The sequence below is a fragment of the Nelumbo nucifera genome, chromosome 4 (genome assembly GCF_055504915.1).
Source record: "Nelumbo nucifera cultivar China Antique chromosome 4, China Antique-T2T, whole genome shotgun sequence".
NCBI lineage: Eukaryota > Viridiplantae > Streptophyta > Magnoliopsida > Proteales > Nelumbonaceae > Nelumbo > Nelumbo nucifera.
Window position 1 is genome coordinate 78,097,195 of NC_142652.1, and position 18,797 is coordinate 78,115,991.

The 18,797-nt window shown below is 39.9% G+C and overlaps 1 protein-coding gene across 1 annotated transcript in view; it reads right to left on the reverse strand.

The window, feature by feature from the left end:
* The window catches only part of LOC104605099 (dihydrolipoyl dehydrogenase 2, chloroplastic-like), a 118,965-nt gene that overhangs the window by 57,079 nt on the left and 43,089 nt on the right, over window positions 1-18,797 (reverse strand). Inside the window, exons 5-7 of the mRNA XM_010269715.3 lie at window positions 18,381-18,505; window positions 17,414-17,539; window positions 17,245-17,325 (exon numbers count right to left, since the gene is read on the reverse strand). Of these exons, the coding sequence (XP_010268017.1) occupies window positions 17,245-17,325; window positions 17,414-17,539; window positions 18,381-18,505 (332 nt within the window). The remainder of the gene's footprint in view (window positions 1-17,244; window positions 17,326-17,413; window positions 17,540-18,380; window positions 18,506-18,797) is intronic.

An 18,797-nucleotide genomic window follows, 5' to 3' on the forward strand; every position in this document is an offset into this window, starting at 1 on the left:
AATCGTATGCCCTCCTGGGTCCTTGGCTTTAAAACCCCCTTTAGTCTTCTCTTCCCGGATGAGGATATCTTTTCTCTTCCTCTCCGTGTTTTTGGGTGCACTTGCTATGTGCATATTCACAGTCATCAAAGGCACAAGTTTGAACCTAAGGCTCATATATGTGTTTTTCTGGGGTATGCTTCCACACAGAAGGGATATTGCTGCTTTGATCCAGTTCGTGGCACTCGCTTTGTATCTTGGGATGTCACCTTTGCTAAGTCAACTCCTTTCTTTAGCATTCCTGCTGAGGGAGAGAAATCTGAAGAGCCCTTTGCTATGTCTCCAACTGTTCCACTTCCCATTCCTTGTGAGTCCTATCATGAGGTGTCCACTTCTCCCACTAGACCTACCTCCGATATTTCTCCTCCTCTTCCACCTCATTCTCCTACTATTCCTCCTCCTCCTGTTCTCCAAAGGTGGTACCAAAGGCAGAGATTCAGACATTGGCAGGTTGTTTCCACTCCTTCAGAAGAGCCTCTTGCTTCTCCCATCATTCTTGAGGTAACAGGTCAGCCTTCTACTGACCCATCTCCGGCCTTCCCAGACCTTAACCTTCCTATTGCTCTCTACAAGGGCAAGCGGAAGTGTATAGCCCATTGTATCCCAAAACACCTGTCTTATAGCCTTCTCTCCCCTTCCTACAACTCCTTTCTTGCATTTGTTTCTTCCCATGTGATACCCAGGCCTGTACCGGAAGCCTTATCTCAAGCTGAACGGAGGGATGCTATGATGGCCGAACTGGATGCTTTGCATAAGAACCATACCTGGGGACTTGCCTGAAGGGAAGGAACCAGTGGATTGTAAATGGGTATTTACCATTAAATATCACTCTGATGGCTCTATTGAGAGGTTTAAGGCTCGGTTGGTTGCTAAGGGCTACAATCAAATGTATGGTATTGACTATCTTGAGACATTTGCTCCTGTAGCTAAGATTACCTCAGTCAGGGTTCTGTTATCTCTAGCCGCTACTTTTGACTGGCCCCTATACCAGTTTGATGTTAAAAATGCCTTCTTGAATGGAGACCTGCATGAAGAGGTCTATATGTCTCTACCTCCAGAGGTGTATGGGAAGGAAATGCAAGGCAAGGTGTGTAAACTGCAGAAATCTATTTATGGTCTTAAACAGTCTCCTCGGGCTTGGTTTGAAAGGTTTAGGGCTGCTCGTCTCTTTTGGCTACACTCAAACTCAATATGATCATACTTTGTTCTTGAAGCGAAATGGCTTTCTAGTGGCCTTCTTGATTGTTTATGTTGACGATATTGTGGTCACGGGTAATGACACTGAAGAGGTCAGTAATCTAAAAGGATTTCTCAACTCTGAATTTGAGATCAAGGATTTGGGAGATCTTCAGTATTTTTTGGGCATTGAAGTTGCTAGATCTAAGGACAGTATCTTCAATTCTCAATGCAAATATGTCCTTGATCTCCTTGTTGAGACTGGTAAGCTTGGAGCTAAACCAATCACCACTCCTATTGATCCTAATCATAAGCTTTCTGCTACAGATGGTGAGCTTTTATCTGATAAGGGGGTGTTTCAGAGACTGCTTGGGAAGTTGTTATACCTTTGCATGACTCGGCCAGATATTTCCTATGCGGTAAGTGTTATTAGTCAATTTATGCATTCTCCCAGAAATACCCATTTAGTTGCTGCAGAAAGGGTTCTATGTTACTTGAAAGGTACTCCAGGGAAAGGTATTCTATTTGCTAAACATGGACACATGAAGCTAGAAGCTTTCACTGATGCCGATTGGGCAGGATGTATTGATGATAGGAGATCCACCTCGGGTTATTGTGCTCTGGTTGCTGGGAACATTGTGTCATGGAGGAGTAAGAAACAGTCTGTAGTTGCTAGATCCTCAATTGAAGCAGAACACAGGGCAATGGCACATGGTGTGTCAGAATTATTGTGGCTACGATCTCTTCTAGAAGAATTGGGGGTGGACTACGAGAAGCCAATGATGCTCTATTGTGACAACCAAGCTGCTATCAACATTGCTCATAATCCTATTCAACATGATAGAACTAAGCACATTGAGGTTGATAGACATTTTATAAGGGAAAGAGTTTCCTCGGGGGAAGTTTGTTTGCCATTCATCACATCAGAAGGGCAACTGGCTGATATCTTGACCAAGGGAGTTCCAAGAGGGAAAATGACACTCTATATAAGCAAGCTGGGCATGATTGACATCTATGCTCAGCTTGAGGGGGAGTGTAAAGAGACTGGGCCGAATGGGCCCTAGCATCTTTTCTTGTATTATCTTTTATTTTATTGTTGGCTAATGGGCCTCTCTTAATGGGCCTGTTATTTCTCTTTGTTTAATCTCTTTATGTTACTGCCTATCTGGCCGCCCACTTAAGGGCATACTTGTCATCACTCTATTTTTAATACTTAATAAAAAGGGTTAGAAGAGAAAGGAGAACAGATTCAACTTCTTCTTCTCTTTCCTTCTCTTTTCGCCATCTTCTTCTCTTGTATTGCTACTCTCACTTCTCTTCTTCCTTTCTTCTAATATTCAAGTTTACACCTAAGATTTGAGGACTGATTTGCATCTGAGAGCACTTAGGCAAATTAGAAAATCAGAAGCTAAATTTTACGAGTCATTTTGATGAGTTAGACACTAAGGAAAATCCAGGTACAATGTCTGAAGAGGAAAGAATGTTGAAAAGGGGAGCGAGAAAAAGATTTAGAGGAGGTCCTTTATAGAAAAGAGATTTGTTGGAGGCAAAAATCCAGACATGAATGGATTAAAGAAGGTGATGGAAATAATGGATACTTCCATGCTAGCTAACGACAAGAGAAAGAAAAACTTTGTGGACAAACTGGAAGTAAATGGAGAAGTGATCTGAAGTCAAGAAGGAATCACTAGAGCTTTTGTAGATCATTTTAAATCCATTTTTAGAAGATCTCTAAATCAGAGGGAGTGTTTGGAAGGTGTCATTTGGACTGTTTAGGACCTAGAGGTTGCAAGGTGTTAGAGAGGAACTTTGAAGAGGAGGAAATTAGGAGAGACGTTTTCTCAATGAATAGATCTAAGCCCCTGGACCTGATGGTTTCACAATGGCTTTTTATCAGGATTGTTGGCAAGTGGTAAAAGATGAGTTTTGTGAAGTGTTCTTTGGAGGGGGATAAATTGTGGCATGATGTGATAGCTAGCATTCATGGCAGGGCAAACTCTGGATGTGATGCAGGAGTGTCTCAACAGGATACCCTTTCCTCACTATGGAAAGTTATTCACGGTATTCTTCACAAATTTCTCATTTTCATCAGGTATGATGTGTGCTCTGGGGAGGGTGTAAAATTTTGAGAAGATGTTTGGATTGGCTCTTCAGCTCTCAAGGATTTATTCCCTTCTCTTCATTCTGTCTCTTTGTATAAAAGTAAGTGCATTTCAGACTTTATTACTCCTATTCTTCCTTTGAGTCATAATTGGAATTTTGGGTTCCGAAGACAGTTGAGAGATGCTGAAATTGCAAAGCTGAATGGATTGTTGCTACTTCTTGTATCCGTTTGTTTAGATTCTGTTTTGGAATGGTAGAATACTGATGTGTTTCATTCTATTGCCAATCGGCATATTTATACAGTAAGCTGCTGCAATAAATAGAAAGAACAAAAAAATAGAAAGAAAAGAAAATAGAAAGTAAAAAAATAGAAAGAAAAGAAAATAGAAAGTACAAGAATAGAAAGAAAGAAATAGAAAGAAAAAACTTTCTAAATCAGTCCTTCCACAATCCTAGGAATATATACAATTCTATTTTTACACAACTACCAAATATAGATCTTCACCAGTAACTCCACGTTTTCCAACACTCCCCCTCAAGCTGGTGGATAGAGATCCTCCATTCCCAGCTTGGCTATAATTCTTCGAAAGTTTGTACTATTGAGCCCTTTAGTAAGTACATCGGCCAGTTGTCCTTTTGTAGACACATAGGGAGTGCAAATCAACTTGTTGTCCAGTTTCTCTTTTATAAAGTGTCGGTCAATTTCGATGTGCTTCGTCCTGTCATGTTGAACAGGATTGTGAGCAATATTGATGGCTGACTTGTTATCACAATATAGTTTCATAGGCTCTTCTCGTGGAATTTTCAGGTCTCCTAAAATTATCTTCAACCAGAGTAATTCACACACTCCTAGTGCCATAGCCCTGAATTCTGCCTCGGCACTTGACCGAACCACTACATTTTGCTTCTTACTCTTCCAAGTGACTAAGTTTCCTCCCAAGAAGGTACAGTAACCGAAAGTAGACCGTCTATCTACTGGAGATCCTGCATAATCGGCATATGTATATGCTTCAAGAGCCAGTCCCCCATTTCTTCTGAATAAAATTCCTTTTTCCTGGATTGGCTTTCAAATAGTGCAGAATTCGATGAGTAGCCTGTAGATGAACTTCTTTAGGATTATGCATAAACTGACTTATTACACTTACAGCGTTGCAAGATAAATGAGTTTTCTAACCAGTCTTTGGAACATCTCCTTGTCTACACTTGCATTCTCGCTGGCTTCTCCAAGTTTATGATTGGGATCTATAGGCGTGGAAGGTAGTTTACATGCCATATTTCCTATTTCTCTCAAAAGATCAACAACATACTTTTGTTGAGAGATAAAGATGCCTTGTTTAGAATGTGCAACTTCAATTCCGAGAAAATACTTTAGTCTCCCCAAGTCTTTTATCTCAAATTCTCTGGAAAGGCAGTTTTCCAATGCTTCCTTCTCCTTTTTATCATTCCCAATAACGATTATATCGTCCACATAGACTAATAGTGTAGTAACTCCCCCTGAGGTTGTGTGTTTGATAAACAATGTGTGGTCACTTTGACTTTGCTTGTAACCTGTACTAAGCATCACCTTTATAAACCTTCCAAACCATGCTCTCGGAGATTGTTTGAGGCCGTATAGTGCTTTCTTCAACCTACAAACTTTGTTCCCCTTTGTTTCGACTGCTGCTACAGTAGTCCGAACAGGAAGAGGAGAAGAAGAAGAAAAAGAAGAAGAAGAAGAGAAGAAGAAGGGTCAGTCAAAAATCTGATGGTTAACCCATCCAGTCGACCCCCTTAATCTATATTAGATTCTAATAATGTTTACAAAAACAGAAATGCCCTTACTTAAGTGTGGGGCAGAGTAACTCTAATAACACTGCCACATAAGCAAGTTACTTAATAAACAGAAGAAGACTAAACTACCCCTATTCGGCACATCTTAACACTCCCCCTCAAGCTGGAGAATATATATCATATAATCCCAGCTTGTTACATAGATAGTTCACTTTCCCTGAGCTTAGAGCTTTTGTAAACAAATCTGCCCACTGGTCATTGGAGCCCACATGTTCTGTATTTATCTCTCCGGCAAAAACCTTCTCTCTCACAAAGTGGCAATCAACCTCTATGTGCTTTGTTCTCTCATGAAAGAGAGGATTGGATGAGATATGGAGTGCAGCTTGGTTGTCACAATACAATTTCATAGGTTTATCCATGTGAAACCCAATTTCTTGTAGGAGATTCCTCAGCCACACTAATTCACAGGTAGTGTGAGCCATGGCCCTATATTCGGCTTCAGCACTGCTTCTGGCTACAACCGTCTACTTTTTTACTCTTCCATGTCACAAGATTTCCTCCCAGAAATGTGCAATAGCCTGTAGTAAATCTTCTGTCACTCACTGAGCCTGCCCAGTCTGCATCTGTATACCCAACTACTTCAAGTTTTCCTCCTGGTTTATACAATAGCCCACGGCCTGGAGCTCCTTTCAGATACCTCACAATTCTAAGGACTGCATCCCAGTGAGGTATACGAGGGTTCTGCATGAATTGGCTCACCACACTGACTGCAAAGGAGATGTCGGGTCTCGTGATAGTCAGATAGTTCAGCTTTCCCACTAGTCGTCTATACCTTCCAGGATCTTCAAATACTTCTCCTGTATCACTGCTCAACTTAACATTTGGTTCCATAGGGGTCTCAGCCGGTTTTGCACCTAACAGTCCTGTTTCTTCCAATAGATCAAGGACATATTTCCTTTGGCACAGATTCACACCTTGTTTTGACCTGGCAACCTCTATTCCCAAGAAATAGTTTAATGTTCCAAGGTCCTTTGTTTGAAAATGATTTTGCAGAAATACCTTTAGTTTGCCAATTTACCACTATCAGTGATGACAATATCATCCACAGACCACTAATAAAATCTTCCCAGCTTCTGAGTCATAGCTGAACACTGAGTGATCAACTTGGCATTGCTTCATTCCAAAACTCTTCACCACTTCGCTGAACTTCCCAAACCAAGCACGTGGAGATTGCTTCAACCCATAAATTGCTTTCTTCAGCTTGCACACCTTACCACCCTCCCCCTGAGCAACAAACCCAGGTGGTTGTTCCATATATACCTCCTCCACTAGATCACCATGGAGGAAGGCATTCTTTATGTCAAGTTGAAGGAGAGGCCAATCATACATAACTGCCAAAGAAATTAGGACACGAACGGAACCAATTTTAGCCACCGGAAAGAATGTCTCCATGTAGTCCACACCATACAACTGTGAGTAACCTTTAGCAACAAGTCTGGCCTTCAGACGCTCCACACTACCATCTGGCAAGTATTTCACAGTATACACTCATTTACAGCCCACAGCATGCTTACCAGGTGGGAGAGTAATAAGTTCCCACATTTGAGTATGTTGAAGAGCAGAAAGTTCCTCCTCCATTGCCCGCCGCCATCCAGGTGAACTAAGAGCTTCTTGAACATTGTTAGGTATGGAAATAGAAGACAAAAGTGAAACAAACTGGCGATGTGAGGTAGAAAGACGAGATAATGAAACAAAATTGGAAATGGGATGGAGTGTAGAACTACGTTTACCTTTCCGTAAGGCAATGGGTAGGTCAAGATCTGAAGGTTCAGCAATAGGAGCCATGAGAGGATCCACAGATGAGGAAGAAGCAGGAGGAGGGGCCGGTGTCGTTCAACGTGTATACACTTGTCGGATCGGTGGTCGTTCAGTGGTGACCTGCACTGGATGAGGAGATGAGTTTACTCCAACAACAGCTTCTGGAACTGAATCACTGACAGGAAGAGGAAGAGGAGGTAAGGGTGAGGACAAGGGTGCTTCATGACTGGAGAAGAAGGGGACAAACTCAAAAAAGGTGACATCAGGGCAGACATAGCACTTTCGGGCAATGGGATTATAACACTTATACCCTTTTTGAGTCCGAGAGTAGCCAAGGAAGACACATTTAATTGAGCATGCATCTAGCTTGTCTATTCCAGGACTCAGATTATGAACAAAGCACACACAACCAAAGACACGAGGAGTTAATGGAAACGGAGATAAAGTGGGAAACAAGATGGAGAAGGGGGACCGACCATGAAGAATAAAAGAGGGCATCTGATTAATGAGAAAACATGCAGTGAGTACAGCATCACTCCAAAACCGTTTAGGAACATTCATGTGGTGAGCATAGACCGAGCAATTTCAAGAAGATGACGATTCTTCCGTTCAGCCACCCCATTTTGTTGAGGGGTGAAAGCACACGAGGTCTGATGAATAATGCCATGCTGTTCTAAATACTGTTGAAATGCAGTAAGAAAGTATTCACGACCATTATCTGAACGGAGAACTTTGATTGGAACACCAAATTGTGTGCGTATTACAGCATGAAATTTTTGAAAAATGGAAAATAATTCACTTCTTTCTTTCATTAAGTAAATCCATGTCATTCTTGAACAATCATCAATAAAGGAGACAAAATACTTGTACCCATTATAAGACTCTATTTTGATTGGACCCCAAACATCTGAATGAACCAAAGAAAAATGACTCAACATACGACTCTCAACTCTTGGACTGAAGGACAGACGACGGTGTTTACCAAACTGATATGACTCACATTGTAAAACTGACAACTGACTCAATGATGGAACCAACATCTTGAGAACCTTGAGAGATGGATGTCCCAATCGGCAATGCCATTGTAGAGGAGTAAGGGAAGTCTGAAGTGCAATTGAAGATCCACCGTCGTCAAGCTAATACAATCCACCAGCTTCATGCCCCCCACCAATCTTCTTCCTCGTCTTGAGATCCTGAAAAACACAAGTGGAAGGAAAGAAGGTAACAGAATAGTTAAGAGCTTTGGTTATTTTACTAACAGACATAAGATTGAATGGAAACTTAGGTACATATAAAACAGATGATAAGGGGACAAAAGCCAAGTCAACATTACCAACACCACAGATGGAAGATGAGGACCCATTGGCAAGTGTAACGGTTTGTGATGTGGAGGTTTCAGAAAGAGAAGAGAATACACCTAGAGTCCCGGTCATATGATCTAAGGCTCTAGAGTCAATAATCCAGGAAGGAGTTTTAGATAACATGCAAGCAATACCTGATTGGGCATATGTGACAGTGGTATGTTGTGAAGTAGTTTGAAGGAACCGTTCATACTCATCACGCGGAACACTCACCATCTCCCTCCCAGAAGTAGATGTAGATGTGGGAGGTGTTCGGTCTGCCAGTTTACTGTCACTAATAGCAACATCGCCTGCTACAGCATGATTAGCCCATTTAGAGGGAGGGCCATGTAGGTCATAACAGAAATTCACTGTGTGTCCATCCCTACCACAATGAGTACACTTCCTTGTAGAGTTGTTTTTTCCTCTGCCACGGCCTCCCCCTGAGTCACGACCAATCATGGTATTGCCACGGCCCCCTCTGGAATGACCACCCCCACTTGTACAATGTCCACCACCTCTAGCTGTCACAAGTGCTGATCTATCATACTGTGTGGGGTTCTCTGTCTGGCCCAAAGAAATTCTACGAAGTCTTGAGAATACTTCCTCAAGTGTAGGAAGAGTAGAGCCCCCCAATATTTGAGCTCTAACTGGTTCATAGTCCGACTTCAGCCCCACTAAAAATCTTGTAACATCTAGTTGCTCCCTTTGCTGTTGCTGAACTTGAATATCTGGAGCAAGGGGATGATAGACATTGAGTTCATACATTATATTCTTCATGCAGGCATAGTACTCTTCTAGTGTTTTGGTTCCTTGTTGTAAATCAAAGTACTCCTGATACAGCTGATATACTCTTGTTGTGTTATCTTGTCCAGAATATAGCTTCTTAGCATGCTCCCATATATCCTTAGTTGTATCAAGGAACATGAAGTTGGCACTGATTTTGGGTTCCATACTATTCCACAGCCAAGTCATGATTTGAGCATCTTCTTGTTCCCAATCATCAAACCCTGGAGAGTCAACCGGTGGCTTCTCATCTCTTACATGCTTTACTTTCTTCTTTGCCTTGAGAAAAACTTCCACTGATTTAGCCCAAGGAACATAGTTCTCCCCATTTAGCTTAATTGAGGTCAATTGTACCCCTAGGTAGTCGGAGGAAATTACTACACTAGGTTTCTGATCATTGTAGCCATCTCCTATTGCTGCCATTGTACTCTTTCACAGTTGTCTCTAACTTTACTTCTCAGCTACAAGCTGATTGATGTTGTTCACAGTTTGATATTTCAGCACCTATTGCAGCCTCAAAACACCACAGTGGAAGCACACACTTGTTCTTATTCACACTACTGCCGACTTCACACACTTACGTCCCACATAAGCATCAGTTTACCATTCACTAATCACAAGTAGAGGCCCTCTTACAACCACTCAAGCACCACAACACAGCCAAATCTGCTGCACCCAGTTCAGACTTGTTTAACACACTTAAGAGGGCATTACACAACCACAAGGAGTTCGGCAAGGTCACTGCATTCTACCTTACACCACTCGGCCACTTACAGCAGCCCTAACACCATTCAACAACTTACAGCAGCCCTACACCATTCGGCTACTGCACACACAGCCCTTCCTAGGGCAACAATGAACCTAGTTCTCTAGGTTCTACTCAATACTAACAGCTTCTTGTAGGGTTTCTACCCAGAAATATAAGTAACACTAGAAGAAGAGAGAACCGACCTTCCTTTGAGAATATCAATCAACCATTCACTGCTGAAGTCACTTTCCTTGTTGAAGAAGGTTATGCGCAGCAGAGAGACAAGCTGTAATGTTTCTGACCTAGGGCGAACCAGTTCTCTCCATCGACTGACCAGAAACGAAGGTGAAGAGTCACGAACAATGCTGAGGTGCTTTACCAACTGATGTAGGTCAGGAGCATGGCTCTGATACCATGTTTCGACTGCTGCTACAGTAGTCCGAACAGGAAGAAGAAGAAGAAGAAGAAGAAGAAGAAGAAGAAGAAGGGTCAGTCGAAAATCTGATGGTTAACCCATCCAGTCGACCCCCTTAATCTATATTAGATTCTAATAATGTTTACAAAGACAGAAATGCCCTTACTTAAGTGTGGGACAGAGTAACTCTAATAACACTGCCACATAAGCAAGTTACTTAATAAACAGAAGAAGACTAAACTACCCCTATTCGGCACATCTTAACACCCTTAATGCCTTCTCCAAAACCCGGTGGAATGTCCATGTATATGTCCTCTTCTAGATCACCATGGAGAAATGCATTCTTTACATCAAACTGTTGCAAATCCAAATTATAGTTAGCAGCCGAAGACAGCAACACCCTTACTGTATTCATTTTAGCTACTGGGGCAAAAGTTTCCTGATAATCTACCCCATAAGTCTGTGTATATCCCTTGGCTACCAATCGTGCTTTGTACCTTTCTAACGACCCAACAGATTTGTACTTAATTGTGAACACCCATTTACACCCTACAGTCTTCTTGTTTCTTGGTAGATCCACAACTTCCCATGTGTTGTTCTTTTCTAGTGCCTCCATTTCCACTCTCATGGCTTTTCTCCACTCCTTATTAGAAAGTGCCTCGGCTAGAGTATTAGGAATTGGAAGGGTGTTAAGGCTGGCTAGAAAACTTTTATGGGATTTAGAGAATCTTGGGAACGACACAGATTTGGCTAAAGGGTACAATGGGCGTTTGGTACATTCTCTAGTTCCTTTTCTCAGTGCAATAGGTAGGTCTTACTCAAACTGTGAAGGTGCAGGTTCAATTGGTGGGGTTAACAGTGTCTGAATTTGGTTCAATGGTCGGGTTGTTTGACTCTTGTTGAGACTCGGGAATGTGGGGCTCAGAGGATTGTGACTCAGAGGGATGTGACTCTTGACGGTTGGATGACTATGAGGAGGGTAATACATCTAAGGAGAGTAGATCCGAGGCCTTATCTTCCATTAATGAGGGCTCCCTCCTGAAGATAAGGTTGAGTGAAAAAGGATTGTCCCTCCTCAAATGTGACATCGATGGAGGTGTAGAATTTTCTAGTGGCTGGATAACTTAGGAACATGAAGCATATTTTTAAGCAATAGGGATGGAGTAATTTGAATATTCCCAATCCCTGCCACTGTGGTGAAAGAACCATCAGCAACAGAAATTTTTCTATTACTAGGACAGGGTGTATAGGTGAGAAAATGTAGTGAAGAGGGTGTCATGTGGTCAGTAGCTCCAGAATCAAGAATCCATGGAAAAACACTAGCCGAGGCATGTAATCCTAGAGATAAAGACTCACCTGAGAGAGCAAGAGAGGTAGAACCACTTCCTAGTTTCAAGGATTTCAGGAAGCTCCTTAGCCTTTCAATTTCTTCATCATTAAATGGTCCCTGACTTGAGTGTTCTTGTTGCGGGGTTGTGGAGACATTATGGACCTGTTGAACTCCTTTTGAAACTCCTCGATTTCCCCCATTCCTTGCTGGATGTGGGAGGTTTCCCATGAAGTTTCCAGCACCGATCTTTTGTGTGTCTGGGCTTCTTGCAATAGGTGCACCAGAGGTTATCGTTAGAGTCACGGGTAGTTGTGTCACGAGCCAAGTTGTGATTGTTGTCACCCTTTGAACCACTGTAACTTCCTCCCCTTGCCACCATGGCTGAGCCTTCGGGATCTTTAAGCTCAAGCATGATTCCACGGCGGCTTTCCTCAGCTCTGACAAGGGCTATGACTTCATTCAATGGAGGCACTTCTTCTTTGCCAAGATTTTGTATTTGGACCTGATCAAATTCAGCATTCAGTCCGACCAAAAAATCATACACCCTATCTCTTTCAATAAAATTCTTCAAGATCACAGCATCATCAGGGCACTTTGTCTCAAGAACCCGATAATGATCAAGCTCATGCCATAAATTTTGCAGAAGATTTGCATACTCTGTAACACTTTTGCTCCCTTGTTTGGCCGCCACTGTCTTCACTTTGACCTCATAGACACGAGCAGCGTCATGGGCTTTGGAATAGGTTTGTCAGACAGCATCCCAAATAGCCTTTGCAGAGGGAAGAAACATACAAGTATCACTGATCCTCGGGTGTCATTGAACTCCACAACCATGACATAATCATGGAGTCCTCTTCGTCCCAAGCATCAAAATTTGGCTCGCCCAACTTTGGCCCTATTCCAAGAAGGTGACTAATTTTTCCTTTTTCCCTTCAAATAGGTATGCACTAGTTGTGACCACTTCAAGTAGTTCTGGCCATTCAGTCTATATGTTGTCTGAATATTCTGCAAATCACCAGTGTGAGGATGAGAATTTGTTGCTCCTTCATCGGTTTGGACGGGAGCACTTGTTGCAGTCATGTCGGACATTGTTAATGGAGGAAAAAATAAGTTCAATAGGAAAGGAGAATAAAGGAGGGAAGAACTAGCCGGAATAAAGGAGAATAAAGGAACACTTCTGGTTACAGATCAACACTGAAGGCCAGAAGAGAAAAACACGAAAAACTGGCAATGAAGGCCGAAAAAAAAAACTCAAGGTTGACAAACATAGAGCTCTGATACCATGTTTTGGAATGGTAGAATACTGATGTATTTCATTCTATTGCCAATCGGAATATTTATACAGTAAGTTGCTGCAATAAATAGAAAGAAGAAAAAAATAGAAAGAAAAGAAAATAGAAAGTAAAAAAATAGAAAGAAAAGAAAATAGAAAGTACAATAGAAAGAAAGAAATAGAAAGAAAAAACTTTCTAAATCAATCCTTCCACAATCCTAGGAATATATACAATTCTATTTTTACACAACTACCAAATATAGATCTGCACCAGTAACCCCACGTTTTCCAACAGATCCTACTAAACCAGACAAGTGTATCTGGGTTCCTCATCCTAAAGGGTCTTTTTCTTGTGCTTCTTTGTTAGTAACTGATTTCTTTATTCTAACGTCTAAGTGAAAGTAGCATCTTGTGCCTCTCCAGGGGATGCTTATATTGTTTACTTCTTGCAACTATTAATATACAAGCGTTTTACTTATCAAAAAAAATGTTATAGGCATGGTAGCAACACTGTAAAATATGCAAATACATAGAATGGTATTTTATTATACGATAAAATAAACGTACGCACACCTTTTCACTTCCCTCAAGAATGTTTATAGGGAAGTAGAAAGGATTGCAAGAGATCTGGGTGCTGAATTCAAATGGGTGAGAAGTGCAAATAGGTTAGTTGATTCCCTTGCTAAACAAGGGGTAGCAAGGGAGAAAATGTTCTGGGCTTGTCACATAGTGTTGATTGTGGGGTTGATATCAAGATCATCAAATCAAAATTATATTATCTTTTCACATACAATTAATAAAATCAAAGTCTTACTGATTAAAAAAATCACTAAACAGAGCTAAGAATCTAAGGTTATAGACAAAATAATACATCGTGAAGTTGTCCTATAAACCTTAAGATTCAAAACTACATGATAGAATGAGTTCAAGTAAAACCTAAACTCATAGAAAATGCAAATGATTCTAATAGATCAACAAAATAATCTATTACGCAAAAGAAAACCAGTATTTAACTTCAGGTTTGGAATGAATATCAAGCTAGCTCAAAGTGGTAATCATGTACATTAAGTGAGCAATAACATTGCTACTCCACATATCTACAATATTGTCACCAACTTATGTTATAATACTATCTTTTGTACTCCACATAGCACTTGTAATTTTCACTAGGGAACATGTGGATTCCCGTAAAATTTCATGTCACTGCCCATGAAAATCGAAATATGTCATTGCCCATGGGAATATTAGGAAAGATTATGGACATTTTAAATCATTCACACAAGGACGGCCTATGAGCCTACCATATGTAGGGCCACCAGCATTATATCTTACAAGGTGAGAAAATAACTAGGGAAGCCAAAAGGAAGCAAAAGGCTCTCGTGCACAAAATCATAAAACTTAAGAGAGAAAAAAAAAAAAAAAAAACAATAGTATCAATTTTTCAAGAATGGGCATGGTTGAATCAATCAATACCCAACCTGAAGCTCTAAAAAGTTTTATTCGTGGCTTCAGTCTTTTTATTTTTCTTTACTTTTTTTTTAAAGACTTATAGTTTTAGTAATAGCCCTCGAATTCCAATTCCTGATTAAGAACAGAGTCCAAGCAGAACATAGAAGACAATGCACACATTGCTTCACCTCTATCATCTCTAACAATGAACAGCTGAGGTCTTTCCAAGATCTGTATCATCTCTAACCACCAAGATCTCTTAAAGACCCACTGATTTTGATACAAAATGGTATAGATAAGGTCCTTAGGATGTATCCAACCATACCGGACTGCTACAATGGCAACAAACATCACCTAAATTCCCCATGAATCAAAGAGCTCTCTACCCACAAAGCTATCTTCAGTATGCAAATCAAGGCCACTAAACATCTAAATCTGGTTGTAGCATCCCTAATGATAACTTGAATGATGTTTTCAAAAGGAAGATGACCATTCTCAAAGCATCTCCTATTCCTTCAAGCACATGAGTAGTATATGGTGGCACAAGAAGGCACCTTTTAGCTCAAGTCGTTAAACTTTTCCCCAACAATAAGTGACCATCCACTGGACCTAATCAAGCCATGGTTTTCTCCTAATCTAGACAAGTTTCGACATTGCCAAAATTATCTCCAAACAAAAAGTGTATTAACAGGCCTGACCACGGAAATATTCATCTCTCAAACTTTAGAACAGTTTAACTGCTGTTAGCCCCAAAAGAGAGAACCACTAACAAGAGCCCAACTGCCTTGACACTTGAGAGGTCTACTAAAGTACTAAGGCAAAGAAATTGTTGCAACCACTCAGTTATATAAGATCTTAAAATCGTATTGCATGGAGCAATTGTTTTTCCTATTTGGGTAAGGTTATCTTCCTTCACTATGTACTTGTAAGAGAGGACATATATCCTATCAGATTGAGTGGACCAACCCATAATCATCATCATCTAGGCCTTATCCCAACTATAGGGGGTGGGCTACATGAATTCTGTTTCACTATTCTTTTTTTTTTTTTAACTGTAAGGTAAAGTATTTCATTAAATCAAAAGACAAAATACAATGAATCCCCTGTACAATGAGAAACTGAACAGAGAATATACAATTCTGCCCAATACAGCCCAATGCCCAGAACAATCTATCCATTCCTTACAAAAAGGAAATCAAAATAAAAAAAAAGAACTAGAATGTCTGTTTCTAAATAAAGGGTGAACTGCCAACCATGAATGAGCCATCCCCAGTATTTTGCTTAAGATTACTTCCTTTGAAGTCTGATCCCCTTCAAACAAACTCCTGTTTCTTTCACACCACACAACCCAGAAAACTGTTAAGGGGAGTGTGCTCCATGCTACCTTTCCGGCCCCACTTAATCCTTCTAGACACCATGCCCCTATGAATCCCTTCACATTGGCTGGGAAGCACAGCTTAACACCAAACAGACCTAACAGTCTTAACCAGATCCAGAGAGTAAACTCACAGTGAATCAGCAAATGGCTAGACGATTCCGCATTTCCATTGCATAAAGGACAAGCCAAATCCCCCACGTCCAAGATTCTCTTTTGTTAGGAACTTGCCCAGCACTGCTAACCATACAAAGAAGGCCAGTTTAGATCGTACAGCTTTGGTCCATATCTTGTCACTTGGGGAAGAAGTAGAATCCTCCCTTGATACATAATTGAAGAATGATTTTACAGAAAAGCTATTTCAAACAGATCATGAAATATGGACATCAAAGGACCTTCTTCAAACCAGTGATCCTTCCAAAAGAGAACCCTCCGACCATTTCCCACTTTATGCTTTATGCCCTTCAAAAATTGAGCTTGTATTTTCTGAATTGCCTTCCAATTTGAACATCCATAGGCTGATCTGACCTCTTCAGTTTCCCACTCCCTGTTACTAGACCCATATTTGTCTACAATAACCTTCTCCACAGGCTATCTGACTGCTCATTAAATCTCCATAACCATTTTCCAAGCAATGCAGTGTTTACATCATTCGCTGATCTAATCCCTAGGTTCCCATTAGCTTTAGAGCAGAAATTTTTCTTCCAGTTTACCAAGTGACATTTTGATTCCTCCTTCCATCCCCCCCACAAAAAATCCCTCATCTTTTTTTCCAATGCTGCAGCCCACTTAGCTGGAATTGGGAATAGGGATAGATAGAACACAGGAAGGGAGGACAGAACACATTTAATAGACAATTACCAACCATTCCATTCTTTTTACTATCACAATAGCCATGATGCATGAGTAAATAGACAATTACCAACCACCATATAAGAGTGATACTACAAATAATCATCTGCTAGTCCCATCATTCAAAGGTAGCAAAAAAACTAGAGGTGACTTCTTTTAATGGTGAAACTGTGCAGTTCTATGCAAGAAGTTCATTACATGAATCATGAAACTTTGATAGGCATCCAAGCATACTGTATTACTGTTCCTTGGAATTGATGTTCATAAATATTAGTATACTTACATTCTAAAAGTGAGAACTGAAAAGAAATACAGATATTTTTGAAAATTATTATATTGGATAGGTACAATTGTTTTTTTTTTTTAACTTTAATATTAGATAGAAACAATAAACAGAACATATATATAGAAGTGTTAATTAGCCGATCAAGAAAAGAGGTGAAGGAAAGATATTGTTCACAAAGACGCTATATTGTGTATAAAGACCGCACATCTTTGTAAATTCATACAGTCTACATGAATGAACAAATTTAAGATTTCTTCAGCATTTTTCTAACTATTTAGCAATTCTTCTTTATCTTTTTACTTAATTTTTTCATTCAGTTATCACAATGCAGATTTGCTGTTTTATTGTCTTCATGGTAGCTCTTCAACTGCCTCTTTGGCATTTTAGGATATTGCTGCTAAGCAAGAAAAAAGAATCTAACCAGATGATTGTGGCAATAATCCAAACCAGATGACCATATCTATGTCAAACAATTGAAAATTACCTCCAAAGTATCTCTTGGTTCCTTTGTCTTCGCATCAATAAGCTCAATGGTGACAGGTTTTCCATCCCTTGCTGGAATGATCTATTGAAAACATCAAAGAATGGCATAAACTCGTTATCTTATGCAAGGCTACAGAATTTGGAAATATTAACTGTGAAACATAAAGCACCTTGCTTGCAAATACACCAGTATGGTAATCAATCTTCCGAGGATTTATAAGAACCCTTTGGGCTGACTTCCCAATCTCAGGATCAAAGCCAGGCATAAGCTGATCTAGCGCTTCAATAAAAGTGACCTGTGTAACAACTTCATAATTAGACTGGCCGAACATGGGAAAAAAATAGAGTGCTGACAATGACATAACATAGAGAAACAGAATGATGAAATTCAATTAGCTCCTCCCACTGTGTGATAATAGGCATGTTCAATAAATAAAGAAAACTTTATTTAGAAAAAAGAGGAAGTGTCTAGAGGAGAAGGGAATTGCAAAGATCAAATGAGAAAACTAACTTTTGCACATGCATTAATAAAAACAAAAGAACACAAGAAAATCAATTGAAGCAGAAATTCCAAAATCTAATAAGAATGGCAGTCAACTTTGAAACTGGAAACAGCTTTCTGGGAAGCCAAACCATAATCTATATACTAATTTCTGTTTAATGTAGAATCCAGTGAACCTGGAGTCTTAAGATGATTGAATTGATTTAGCTGTGTTGCAAACTGTCAATTGTTTTTAACAAATGTAGTTACACTTAGATCTAGTAAATAATAATTCCTCAGGAATATCAGTTTAAAAAGCAGGATGTACTCGTAGAAAGATTTCAGAAGTTGATATCCTACTTCTAAGTTCTAAACAGGAAGTTGACAATCACACTATCCTGCCTGTAAACCCAAATGAATGGCATTTACTAGGAAAGTTATTCCCATTTTCCCTTTATCATCAATACATCTAATGTGTACTTAAAAAAAAAAAACAAATTTCAGTTTTCTTATTCTTCCTTAAACAAAAGCTAATTAATTAAATACTGATTTAGTGTTACTATTGCCTTCAAATTGAAATAAGCATAACAAACTTTATTTAACATGAAAAACAAGATACATCACTAACATATTTAACATGAAATAGGAATAACTACCTCGCTTCCAAGTGCTGTATACACATCACTAAATTCAAGCCCTATGTAACCACTTCCTACAATAGCGATCCAATCAGGAATGAACTCCAGCTTGAGTGCATGATCACTGGTAATTACAGTCTTACCTGCAGGGATATTAACCAAAAGAATGTAATAATTCCATAAGCATACAGGTAAATTGGATAATTGTAGAGAAAGACAAGCTTTTAGCCATAACCAAGAGACAAAATACATTGTTAAATCAACTGCTCATTTTCTTTCATTGATTATGAGAAAATATATCAGAAAGTGGAATCAAATGTTAGCATAAATAAAATGCAGCAAGCTCCACACGGCATAAGATGAAAACCAACAGCTGCAAGCCTGCAATAGACCACAAAGAACGAAAAAAAAAAAGATTCCTCAAACCAGTGATAT